The sequence below is a fragment of the Crinia signifera genome, chromosome 1, assembly GCF_055691185.1.
Source record: "Crinia signifera chromosome 1, ASM5569118v1, whole genome shotgun sequence".
NCBI lineage: Eukaryota > Metazoa > Chordata > Amphibia > Anura > Myobatrachidae > Crinia > Crinia signifera.
In genome coordinates, this window is record NC_139217.1 from 407,994,408 (window position 1) to 408,008,425 (window position 14,018).

General features: G+C 44.2%; 1 protein-coding gene across 3 annotated transcripts in view; it reads right to left on the bottom strand.

Annotated features, from left to right (window-relative positions):
• The window catches only part of LOC146016524 (uncharacterized), a 111,735-nt gene that overhangs the window by 24,157 nt on the left and 73,560 nt on the right, over positions 1–14,018 (bottom strand). For all 3 annotated transcript variants that reach the window (XM_083151739.1, XM_083151738.1, XM_083151737.1), the window contains 2 exons: positions 4,800–5,030; positions 891–1,049 (listed from right to left, as the gene is read on the bottom strand). In XM_083151739.1, the coding sequence (XP_083007865.1) occupies positions 891–1,049; positions 4,800–5,030 (390 nt within the window). The remainder of the gene's footprint in view (positions 1–890; positions 1,050–4,799; positions 5,031–14,018) is intronic.

Consider the following 14,018-nt stretch of genomic DNA (forward strand, 5'->3'; position numbering starts at 1 on the left):
TATATATATGTGTGTATATATATATATATATATATATATATAAATATATTTTTTCAGTGCATATATTTCATTTCTAACTGTTTCTGCAGCTTGATGCTGCTGCTGCTGCTGCGGGGGGGAGGGGGGAGGAGGGCAGCGCTGCTGCGCTGAGCTGCCTGCTGCCGGGGGAGCCGGGGGAGCTGCTGCTGCTGCCGGGTGAGTGCCCGGCGGGTGCGAGGGGGGGGCTGCACATCGGTGGTGATCGGTGCTGTACTTGACAGCACCGATCACCACCGATCCCTGTGTTACCGAGCGGCTTAGCCGCCGGTAACACAGGAAACGCTGTGAATGGCTGTTCAGATTTGAACAGCCAATCACAGCGATCGCCGACCGGGGGGGGCACCCCTGCCCCCCCTGGGCGGCGAGGGGGGATGTCTGCTGTCAGGGACAGCAGACATCACCTAACTGTCACTGCGTCTCTAGACGCAGTGACAGTTTGAAGTCATGACGTATATATACGTCATGTGTCGGGAAGTACTTCCCGACCATGACGTATATATACGTCAAATGTCGTGAAGGGGTTAAAAAAAAAAAACTTCCAAATCCTGGCAGGAATATAAGTGCCTGGGAAAGTGTTTAATGAATTTGGCAGTGCTTTTGAAAATGTTTCACTGGTCTGGGTCTGGTTTTTTGAAAATCACGTGTCTCTATTCATGCAATAAAATGTAATCAAGCAGCTGTTTCCTGGTGCTGGCTGGGAAGTGCTCGACTCTGTGAAAGCTCCTAAGACTTCAGAGCAGCTGTTTATAATAATAGTTTTACTTCACACATAACGGCAAGCAGATCGATTCCGGAGCACTATACAAGGAATAGATGATTGAATCATTGTACTGAAGTAATGATGGGGATACCTGTTGCATTGCCATTAGCCTGGAATAATTGGCAGCTTTCACTAATGCTTCTGCCGCTCTCTTCGCCCGCTGCTGGGGAGCACCTCTGGGAAACGCTGGCAGTGCTGCAAGCACATTCTCCACAGTAAATTCCTGGCTCACAGCACACTCCATTTTTGCCTGTAATACAAACATAATAAAGTCAACTGGTGGAAACCAAGAAAGCATCTTCTCTGATGGTTACAGATGCTCCTCCAATAAATCACAGGTGGAAACAAGCTGAATAAACAGATAATATAAGAGGAATTACTAAGTCATAAACATAAATGGAAAGGAAAGCGCTGGGCAGTTTATTAGAAAAAGGTTTACAGCCTGTCATATGACTGCATCTTACTGTACCAATTCCAGTACTAAGCATGGCAAAGAAACCAGAAGTGCTACATACTGTATGTATGTGCACCTCTGTGATAATAACAGAACTCTCTACATATAGGTTTTCACATTCGTGTGCACTAATGGCTTATGAAACAGTGGCCCATAATGGGTGCAAGGTGTGTGTGCATAGTGTTCATTCCAGCACCCGCCACGTTTGAAAACCCATGCAGTTCCTCTTCCCTGCCTGGGGTGTCGCTGTCTGCTGTGGTGTTTCTAGCACAGGTCTGGTTTGCATATCAGTGCTGATATACAGACCACACTGTGCTAGAAGCACTACAGCAGACAGCGGCACCCCAGGCAGGGAAGAGGAACTGCATGGGTTTTCAAACATGGCGGGTGCTAGAATGAACACTAGTGCACATGGGCCTTTGGGTCCACACACTGCATACCATGCGCCCATTTAATTATACTCACCTGGTAATGCATCCTGTGATTCACGCATGCACAATATTGGTGTCCTCAGGGATGCATGGTGGGCACCAAGTTTCTAGAGATCTGCTCATGCACAATGTGCTCCCGAGCACCCTATGATGTCCATGCTCCCCTAAGTTCATGACAACATGATGCCATGCATAGGCGCTGGGATCTTGTGGACACTCCAAGCAGGCACATAGACTGCAGGCTGCCTACCTAGGGTGCTCAAAGGATGCTTCCGACAGCACTGCCACTGCAGTACTGCCTGCCCAGAATTGCAGTGGTACAGGGACTGTATTGCCCAGGAAGCCCTGCACCTCTTGTACACCGCTATTTACGGCCATGGTTGGCGGAATCAGGAGCTACAGGATTTATTCTTGGATAAATAACCTTGCAGAGATGCTGTATAACCTATCTTTGTATGTGAAATAGCCGCAAAGTCAGTTAGGAAAATTCGGGATAATGTGAGAGTGTAATCAAGCAAGATGAACTGGATAAAAACAGTGGTTAGTGAAACAGGGTAGGCTTCATGTGATTCAATTGGGAATCTAGTAGAAATTGATCTTGTTCATTCAAAAACAACATCATTCACCATAATAAAACCATGAGTTTATTGACCAAATTCTCTAATCTGACTAAAAGTAATTTTACTATTAAATCTAGCCAACTGTGACTATTCTTATTCATCCTTTAAATATCTTTTTCTAGCTGTGTGAACTATGCTAGCAACATTATGGAATGAGGAATATCGGGCGATGTGACAAGAGAATACACTATACATATACTGTACTCTCCGTCTCATGCTGCATGGGTTGCACTTGTAAATGTTACATTGTCCCATGAATGCTTTATGTATACTAGGCATGGCTCTGCAAGTAAATATGTTAAAGTTTGGGTCTTCTGGCAGGATTCTCCATTTTATATTCACAATGACTGATCCTAGTTTATTTATTAAATATTGCTGCCCCGACTGGGCGCCTCCATGCCCACATGCTCTGCCTACCACTAAAAATCTCTTACAATGTTTGCTGAACTATACTCGTAATGCTGAACACGAATGTTACGTTTATAACAATGTCCAGAGAACGCACCGCTTTAATTTTGTTTTGTCTTAATGTTGTCTTTTTCAAAAAGCTTAACAAAAATTACTTGATTTAAAAAAATATATATGTCTGATTGTGTTAATCATATGAGCAATGTTTAATTTGCTATTTTGGATTAATTAGGAATAATTTCATATACATGTTTATAAAATATTGAACTCCACCCTTTAAAGCAAATGAAACACAGACCTATATTTTTTCAATCATACAGTATAGCAGTAGTACTATGTTTGGATAGGATATTGCTAATAAGTCTAAAGGTGCCCATACACTTGTCCGATTTGGGCTCAGTTTCATCTGATTCCGATAGATTGAGCTGAGATCGGGACCAAATCGTATGCGCCTAACATCCGATGTGCGGTCCCATGCGCATCAGATCAGAGTCAGATGGGCTGCATATAAGATAAACCAGATGTGTAGCCGTCAGTGGCACATAGTGGGAGCTTTTTATTGTATTGCTATCGCCTGACTAGGGGGTTTATTCTAGTTCATTCTTTCTGACAAAATCCTTCTTAGATGGACAAAACCATGTGCACTGCAGGTGGGCAGATGTAACATGTGCAGAGAGAATTAGATTTGGGTGAGTTATTTTGTTTCTGTGCAGGGAAAATACTGACTGCATGATTTTACACTGCAATATAGATCTCACTTTGAAGAAAAACCCCACCCAAATCTAATTCTCTCTGCACAAGTTACATCTGCCCCACCCGCAGTGCACATGGTTTTGTCCATCTAAGAAGGATTTTGTCAGAAAGAATGGACTAGAATAACCCCCTAGATACTTGAATACATGTAGAGAACACCAGAGAACACTGGTCAGCACACATCTCTGGTGCATACTGTAGCATGTGTGTCAGCGATGTTCGCTGAGCGATCTGTGCTAAACTACATAGTGCAGAAGGCTTATCAGAAACTGTAGCCATTTAGTTTGATTTCAGAGAAAGTGTTGATTGTCTGACTTTATACAAAACATTTAAACGTTACCACCTTATAAGGTGTGCACACACGGCAGATACTACCGTGAGATGCGAGTCCCGATCTGCACTATCTAGTCTTGCCTGCCCTCTCTATCTGGCTGCCGATTTGCGCTCACACGGGAGCGCGCAGCGCATCGGGCTCGCAAGCCCTAAAAAAGCATGCGATTTGCATGCGATATGGCTTCCGATGTTCACTATATCGGGAACATCGAAAGCCAAATCTTACCATGTGTACACACTTATAGTGTTTACTACATTATTTAGAACAGAAAGTATTCCTTAACCTTTTGAGTGGCAAGTGAATTTGTCAAAATAGGTACGAAAGTTGCCATTTTTGGGGAGTGCAGAAAATCCCCAGCATATAATAGCACATTCATATATTCTGTCCTTGTGTTTCCCCCCTATATCCCTATAGATTGTAAGATTGCAGCAGGGCCCTCCTACCTCCAAGTCTGTCTGTTGTTACCCAGTTTGTCTTATCACTGTCTACTATTGTAAAGCGCAACGGAATCTGCTGCGCTATATAAGAAACTGTAAATAAATAAATAATAAATATTCTGATGTTCTGATGAATCGTACCTAGAACCTGTGAAAATTGCCATTTTTATTCATCATAATGACCTGTAATGTTTACCTTACATAGGAAATATACTCTTTATTTACAGAACATTTTTTATTTGAATTTATATAACAAATATGAGACGCTGGCATTTTTAGTGGATATTTTTCACATCTCTCACAGAGATGTCGGTGCTCAAAGGGTTAAGTAGAAAGGTTGATATTCCTATAAACCATTAAATTGTAATGTGCAGATCTATGGGTACAGCTAGTGCAGTGTGAAAAGAAAATCAAATGCTTCCGCACAGAACTGAGAAATCATACATAAAGCCAAGTACTGTACGTCGGGAGTGTTTGGGGATTTCTTTTGATTCTTTCAAGCAATAATAGGTTTTATAAGATGATGATGTACAGAAAACAAGAATTGATAGCGATCTACTCACCCAAGGTGCAGATGGTACAATAAGTGTCATTGTGAGCAAATCTCTGCAACATTCCTCCAAAGACTCATTGCATCTTGTCAAATGATTTATTAACCTGGAATACATAACAGTCGGCAGTATATGATAAGCCGACTCTGGAGACTCTGTACCTGGGGCTAAAATAAGGCTCAGTGTTTGTCTCGTTGCATGCAGGTGTCTGAACAATGTGCTGAGTTTTCCTTCAAGAGCACTCTGGTGAGAAACAAGAAAAGTTGGAGAGGTGAAATAATATCAAACATCTTCACTTCAGCAAAGAGACAGACAAAGACTTTGAAGAAGATTCCCATAGCATACGAATAAGGGACACATGAAGTGTCACCTTCAATTTTGTGGCATCCCCTAATATCTTGTTTTCACTTGTCATCTTAGTTAGTTTTACAGCAGAAAAGTGGGCACATCAGCTAATCCTCATTGTGCCATTGGCATTATCAAGAACAGTCTCACGTCAACATCTGTGTTCTTAGTTCATGCTGAGTGGTGAATGTCTGTAACTGCCACACATACATACATACATACATACATACTGTACATACAAGAAACATGCTAACTCAATGGGCTCAATTCAGATAGGTGTTACTATGTCTTACCTGCAAGTAAGTGTCGCTACTGTATACCGTATGCCGCACTTATGGTGTGGGGGGTTCTGCTGCTGTATGCCATTGCAAAATCAACTCAACAACTGCTTTCGATTTTCTAATTTAATTGATCCAGTATCAAAACACTATGGGTGAGATTTAATAGGATGAGAGATTCAGAAAGTGAGAGATTTGGTAAGAAATCTCCAGTTTTTTTAAAGCAGCAATCATTTACATGGCAAAACCAGCCTGATTTTGCAGTGCAAATGATTGCTGCTTTAAAAAAACTGGGGATTTCTTACCAAATCTCTCACTTTCTGAATCTCTCATCCTATTAAATCTCACCCTATTAGTACACACAAAAGTGACTGCACACGATCAGAGGCAAACTGTCGAGCTTATATAAGCATATACAGTACACTGGAATATATACTTGTTACCTGCTTTACCCACATACTGTATGTGGGAACTGCTGTTATCAATGCAGTGTTATTTTACAAAATATGAATTGACAGAATTGTGTTGAATATTAGCTCTGTGTGTTATATATGTATGTGTGTATGCTACAGTGTACATGTGTTTATGTATGTAGTTACAAGCAGAGGATGAGACAAGGCTGGAAAAGTTGACAGCCGCTCTCAGCAGAGGAGGTGAGCGGCCGGTCAGTGCTGCGGGGGGCAGGATGCGGCTGGAAGATCAATGTATGTGTGTGTCAGTGGTGCCTATACAATGTATGTGTCTGTCACTGGTGTCTGTACAATGTATGTGTGTCAGTGGTGCCTATACAATGTATGTGTGTGTCAGTAGTGCCTATACAATGTATGTGTGTGTCAGTGTGCCCCTGGTCCCTATACAATGTATGTGTGTGTCAGTGTGCCCTTGGTCCCTATACAATGTATGTGTGTGTCAGTGTGCCCTTGGTCCCTATACAATGTATGTGTGTGTGTCAGTGTGCCCGTGGTCCCTATACAATGTATGTATGTATGTGTCAGTGTGCCCTTGGTCCCTATACAATGTATGTATGTATGTATGTATGTGTCAGTGTGCCCCTGGTCCCTATACAATATATGTGTGTAAGTGTGCCCATGGTCCCTATACAATGTATGTGTGTGTGCCCCATGTCCCTATATGTATGTGTATGGTCCCTATACAATGTATGTGTGTGTCAGTGTGCCCCTGGTCCCTATACAATGTATGTGTGTGTCAGTGTGCCCTTGGTCCCTATACAATGTATGTGTGTCAGTGTGCCCCTGGTGTGTACACACCCTATACAATGTGTGTGTCAGTGTGCCCCTGGTCTCTATACAATGTATGTGTGTGTCAGTGTGCCCCTGGTCCCTATACAATGTATGTGTGTGTCAGTGTGCTCCTGGTCCCTATACAATGTATGTGTGTGTCAGTGTGCCCCTTGAAAGGTAGAGACGGGGACACATGGTGCAGTAACACCTGCACAGGTTGTCACTGCTGATAGGGAGACATGCTTAGAGGAATTACAGATACCCTTACATGCCCGGCGCTCACAAGGTCCTCTTTCAAAACCATCTGTAGGCAACGTGAAAAGGGCATGATCTAACAAAGTATTACAAATAATCCAAATGGGACTTTTAGCCTTTGATATCAGTGAACATATTTCAAAAATTTGGCCAAGATTGACTGTAATCAAAAGAACAGCCTAAAGCAGGAAAACAAATGTGCACGTTGGAAACAAGAGGACATTGATACACTACCGAAGACATCCCATTATTTTAGTCTTCTATTTATTTTCCTAGCACAGGCTGGGAAAATCATGAATGGACAGTTTACAATCTGACATATATAATGCCGTGTACACATGGTGCAATTTTGGCAATGGATTTTGACTATATAGTCAAAACCGATAGAAAGTTACCGTGTTTGCCCACACCCGATCTGTGGCATCGGAATCGAAAATAGAAATAGATTGTGTGGCACAGTCTATTGGTTTGAACACACGGTGCGATGTGGCAGTTGCAATATCGGCTGGAGAGCGCGTGTGTGTGTGGGGGGGGGGGGGGGGGGGGGAGCGGGGCCATGTTTCATTGTGCCGCAGTGCCCTCTTTCCGAGATAGTAGTAATAGACACTGCCTATTCTACTTACAATTCCGATGCCGCGGAGCTGCATTAACTTGGTATCGTGTGTACACAGCTTATTTCTATATTATCTTGGTCAATGCAGCATGGCCTCCCTCAACCCCTCGCACCGTCCCTCCCTCCCTGCTTACCGGTGTGTCAATGTTGCATCGATATCAGAGGCTGTGGATCGGCCCATGTGTACACGCCATTAAGCATAGATAATATCAATATTTTGTTTTTAAGCCATCAGTAGCGAATGGTATTCCTACAGTATCTATCCACTAGGACAAACCACTAGAATATAAATACTGTACTACTAATTAATAGATTTCTTTTTAACCCTGAACCTTTTTACACTACTAATAGACCTGCCGGGGGTCCCCAGCTCTGTGGCTCTTGCAGAACCAGCCACGGCAGAAATGGACGGCAGTCCTGAATCCTGAACACAAGTGGGTCTGTGTGAGGCTTTTGGCACAGTGCAGCCTGCAAGACCTCCATGATTCTGTGACTGGAGTAAAACATTTCATGGGAGTTCTCCTTTAAAGCTATAAAAAGCGGTTATATGAGGCTGCAGTACAGAAACCTATATGGCAAGCCGCAGCCCAGGGATCTACTATGTGAGGAATGTAAAAATAAGGTCTATCCTGAGGTTCAGCTTTTGAAAGGAAAAATCCCTCACAAATAATGCATTGAAGGAAAATGCATGAAAATCCTGCATCTTTAATAAGCAAAGATCTGATCACCAGTCTATGCAGTGGTGGAACAGAACAGTTCTTTTACCCAGAATAAGTTGTGTGCATAAAAACTAAGTATATATAACTTAACTATGTAAAATCATAAATAATGAAAGAGCAGCACAAAACAGAGGGCTGGATGCAGACATGTATGTTATGCTGATGTTACTGCAGATGAGAATTATCGGCTACCTGCGCATGAATCTTAGGTCACACTGTGCATGCGCCATGGTACCTTTATCTGCAAAGTGATTGAAATTACGGGATGATTTGTCTACACCTGCGATCGTATATACAGGCCATACTATGTCACCATAGGTCACTCAGATGGTCGATTATCGGCGGACCGGCAACCACCACTGCCATTTTTTATACAGATGCTGAGATTTGTGGGGGGCAGCTCAATCAATTGTCAGACACCAGCATTAGCCTATTTTCACAGATAAGAAGCTGCAAGTGCATTTTTTTTTACAGAAAGTAGGTCTAGAATATAAATGTATTTAGTAAATAGCTGACCCTCCCGACATTGCCCGGGAAAACTTTGTGACATTTTTAAAAAATGGCTTTGAGGTGTACACCACCGGGTCCAGAGGTACTCTTTTGCCGAAGGTTGGGGGCAGGATATAATCTCAGTTTGGTGACCTACAGTATATGCTCTATGTGCCCCCGTGTGTTATCAGTGTGGGTTGGATACAGTGCAGGTTGAATAACCTGTGAGATACATAGTGGGTTGGATACAGTGTCGATACATTACAGTGAGCATTGGATACAGTGCAGATTAAATATAGGGCGGGATACATTGTGGTTTGGATAAAGTATGGGTCAGATACAGTGCAGGCTGGATAAAGTGTGGACTGGATAGAGTTTGCAATGTAGAACAGGGTGGAAACAGTGCATATTAGATATAGTCCAGGATACAGTGCGGATTGGATACAATGTGGGATACAGTTTAGGATATGGGGCCCAAATCAGCCCTGCTCACTGGGATGCGAGTGTTCGGAGCCAATCGAGCAGGTAAATGCCACCCTGCTGAGCTCCCCTCACCTACCCCTGTGGACGGCTGCAAATTAGTTCACAGTCGTGCACAAGGATGGACAATCACTCACCGTCACATGACTTTCCCCTGCTCACAGTGCTGAGCAAGTCTAGACTCACTCAGCATTGAGAAGGCCGTGGGGACAAGGCTGGGCAAAACCGGCCATTGGGCATTCCACCCTCAAACACCCAGCGCCTGTCAATTACCGTGTGTACGGCGGCCAGCATGGTTCAGGTGCAGGGGAACCCTGCGCATGCACTCTGCATGCGAAGAGTTCTAATTATCGTAAGGGCTGTGAATTCGCAGCCAACAGAATGAATCTGAATCGGGCCCATAGTGTGGGTTGGATAAAGTATGGATCAGTTACAGTACAGGCTGGATACAATGTGGGATGGATAGGTTACAGTATGGGTCGCATACAGTGCTGGTCTAATAGACCGATACACTAATGTGACAAGGGGGTGTCAGTGGTGTTGGTAGTGTCCTCAGAGCAAGGCGGTGGCAGTGCAGGATTGCTGGCTGTGTGCTTAGTGCAGGAGTGCAGGCAGTGTCCGCAGTACAGGAATACCAGTGTATTCCACAGTTTGATGGTGATGGTGATGGCGGTGTCCTCAGTTTTGGGGCAAAAACTGTGTATTCACTTCCCAGTTGCCGCTGGTGTTGGCAGTGCCGGGTGCCTGGCTGAGTCGGCAGCATGGGGATGCCGGCTGTGTTGGCAGTGCAAGGGTGCTGCCAGCGTCTGCAGTGCAGGCGGCGATGTTCCATTAAAGTCAACAGGGAACTGCTGATTGGCTGAGAGCCGTGACAGACAGACACCCATTGATGAGTTTTGAAATTGGCGCCACACTCAGTCTCCAGCATGCCTGCCCTGCCGCTACGACTGCCCTCACCACTTCTCTCAAATTTGGGGGGGGGGGGGGGGGGGGTGGTGGTGGTAAAGCTGTCCCCTTGACTTCCCCCCTATTTTGACACCCCTGATTCACACGGAAGATGTAGTGAACTGATAGGCTAATTATTATTAGCTTACCACTCTAAATGTCTTTGTTATTATGCTATACAGCAGGGGTGTCAAACACAAGGCCCGCGGGCCAAATCCGGCCCGCCAGACCTCTTCATGTGGCCCGCGCAGCCGCCGCAAGCCTTCACCTTTTATTCTCGATTTTTTTTCTTAAACAAGAAAGCCGCCTCTTCAGCGCATGCGCGGCAGCCTACAAGCCAGAGAACGTCTGCCCTCTAGCGCAGTGCCGCCGGTCGTCAACCCCTCCTCCGCTCCCACCTGCTGTATAGGAGCCAGAGAGAGGAAAGAGCAGGTCCGTCGTGGTGAATGGTGCTGCTGTGCGCTCCAGGTCACTTACTGCTGAGTGTACACTGCACAGTGACCGGGAGCATGCTGCCCCCCACTCCTGGATAGATAGTGCGAGGAGCGCTACTCACAGGAGGGAGGGGGAAATGCACCTGTGTGAGAGCGCAGCTGTGTCCTTGGTGGTGGAGCAGCTCAGACTGGAGTGGACGCATCAGAGCGGGTAAGTGTCAAACTCTCTGCCTATGTGTGTGTGTGTGTGTGCACTGGCACATTGCAGCCCATCATTAATTGCTGTGTCCCATGATAATAAGCAGGACATATGCCCTAAGACTGAGTGCTGCCCCCCTGTGCAGGCAGCGTGTGCCCTAATGCACTGCAGTTCACAGCAATAGCAGGAGGGAAATGCTACTGCTGAGTTACAGTGGTATTATTTGGGACATACTTGTATGAAGGACACTATTATGATAATAAAGAGTGGACACATAGTCCTACAGATACAACCGGCCCTTTGAGGGTGACCAAACTGCTGATGCGGCCCCCGATGAATTTGAGTTTGACACCCCTGCTATACAGTATATGAACTATAGTTTGCATGAGTGCATTATGTCCCCTTTAAAGAAAATCCCTGATAAAAGCTGCAAGCTGACATGCCCTGGTACCAGCACATGCAACAGAAAGCGGAAAACAAATATATTATGCCAAGATGGAGAAGGGAGTCCATCTTTACACTTGACAGTGAAGGAAGACCTGTATATGCTGCCAAGACCCTTAAGGGACTCACCGGTCTCATAAACTGTGACAATACAGATTATTTCTCTGAAATTTTCTTTGGAAATAATGACACTGCAGAGGAACTGTGATAAAACTGACAATAAAATGGTTATGATTAATATAATGATTTAGTGCTTGAATAAACACAAAAATGGGTCTTACAAAAACAACCATCTCCAAATAATACAGTACATGTATTATGATGTTATATTATACAGTATTTATGATAAAAACACTTGTATTTATATATTGATATTCTCATGCAGGACTCAATCACTTTACGAACATTAAAAACATGGTCCATTGAATTAGAACTACAGTATATCAAGTTGACAAAAAAGAAATAATTAAAAACAACTAAATCTAGAGCGCACAATAAGCATACTGGGGAGTAGGTGTAGCCATTTTGGGTTATAATTTGTACAGATTATATTTTCTACCTATGAAAGGTACCAGAGAGGCAGCCATCTCAGGCTCACTACGTAGGATTGCCCTGGGTGGACTAAGTTGTTTTTAGAAGAGATGGCACGGCATGGGTGGCTGCAGCATCCTAGCACAAGGAATGGTGTCCCAACATAACCATCAGATCCATGTATTATTCATCCTACCCACTAGCGTACCAGGTGAGTCAGCCATGTTGGGTACTCTAAGAAGGTTATGTTGTGGGAGATAAGCAATACAGGGACCAGAGGTATATATGGAAATATAATTTGTATTAGAATGAGATAACCATCATGAATAGATCTACAAGTAGCACATACTGCCCACGGAGGACCCATCCCAGTCATCTGGGGCATATTGCACTGGTTGCTGCTGGCAGAGTGTACCACTACTGGAGGTACAGTATAATGGTAAAGCATAAAGCGGGGAAGAGACATTGAAGAGCAAAAGTAACACATAGCTTTCACCAGCTCAGAGACTTAAATAAAATAATAATAAATAAATAATGTGAATGGGATAATGGCCAAACTCCAATCCTAACTCCAAGCTTCAGATGACATGCTTACGATGCACGCTTTACGTTGGCAGACAAGCCTATGTTGCAGGCTTCCAAAGCATTCGCTTTTCTAGGAGTTGGGTCATTCCACATCAAATACCCCCCCAAAAAATCAAATGTCCACCACACATCTCAGATTTTTATGAAGATATTTATTTAGGTGTCAAAACAAATATTTCTGCCAAATATCTCAGCAATTAGTTTATTAAATATTTATCAATTTACTAAATGATTTACTAATCGTGGCTTCTTTATGGAGATTATAAAGGAATCACCAGTAACTTTGGACCCCTAAGGTAACTTTTCCTCCCAAAGAGAAAAAATCCTGGCCCAAATTACTTTGTCTGTCTTGTGTTTCAGGTTATGGCAACAAAAAGCACATTTTTCCAACAGAATAAAAAAAATCTATATTGAATCAACATTAGGCATACCAATTTTTTAGTGTTTAACCCCTTCACGACATTTGACGTATATATACGTCATGGCCGGGAAGTACTTCCCGACACATGACGTATATATACGTCATGACTTTAAACTGTCACTGCGTCTAGAAACGCAGTGACAGAGGGACGATGTCTGCTGTCTCTGACAGCAGACATGTCCCTGCATGCCCAGGGGGGGCTGCGATGCCGCCCCCCCCGTCGGCGATCGCTGTGATTGGCTGTTCAGTGTGAACAGCCATTCACAGCGTTTTCCTGTGTTACCAGCGAATCAGACGCTCGGTAACACAGGTGTCAATCACCGCCGGGCGTCAGGGGGCATGAGGGGGTCATCGGTGACGATGACACCTCACCCCACCCTCACCCCACCTGCCCCCAAGGCTGTGATTGGTCCGTGGGACCCACGGACCAATCACAGCCAAGGCGCGACATTTAAACTAACGGTGACTGCGCTGCAGACGCCATTCCGGTCTGGAATAGCGTGCAGAACGGTCACCGTGCCTGTCTGCCGTGATACCGACCTGATCCTTGCCTAATACTTACCTGATCCTTGCAAATACCTTACCTGATCACTTGATCACTGCTTGTAGCGTGCTGGACGCTTCCTGGATCTGACTTCCTGAGACTTCCTGCTGCTGCTGCAGTGTGATAGAGAGATAGAGAGATAGAGAGAGAGATAGAGAGAGATAGAGAGATAGTGACAGAGAGAGCTATATTTTGTGTCTGCTACCCCCCCTTTTTGGGGGTGCAGGGGTTTTATTTTATATATATAACTGTCAGTGCTGCTGCAGTGTCATAGAGTGATAGATAGTGATAGATAGTGATAGATAGTGAGAGATAGAGAGAGATAGTGACAGAGAGTGATAGAGAGTGTATATTTTGTGTCTGCTACCCCCCCTTTTTGGGGGTGCAGGGGTTTAAATAACTGTCAGTGCTGCTGCTGCAGTGTCATACAGTGATAGATAGTGATAGATAGTGATAGATAGTGAGAGGTAGAGAGATAGAGAGATTTGTGTCTGCTACCCCCCCTTTTTGGGGGTGCAGGGGTTTTATTTTATATATATAACTGTCAGTGCTGCTGCAGTGTCATAGAGTGATAGATAGTGATAGATAGTGAGAGATAGAGAGTGATAGAGAGTGTATATTTTGTGTCTGCTACCCCCGCCTTTTGTGCTGATCACTATATCTGAGGTGATCAGCAACTTTTTGGGGGCGCAGAGGTTTTTTTTTTTA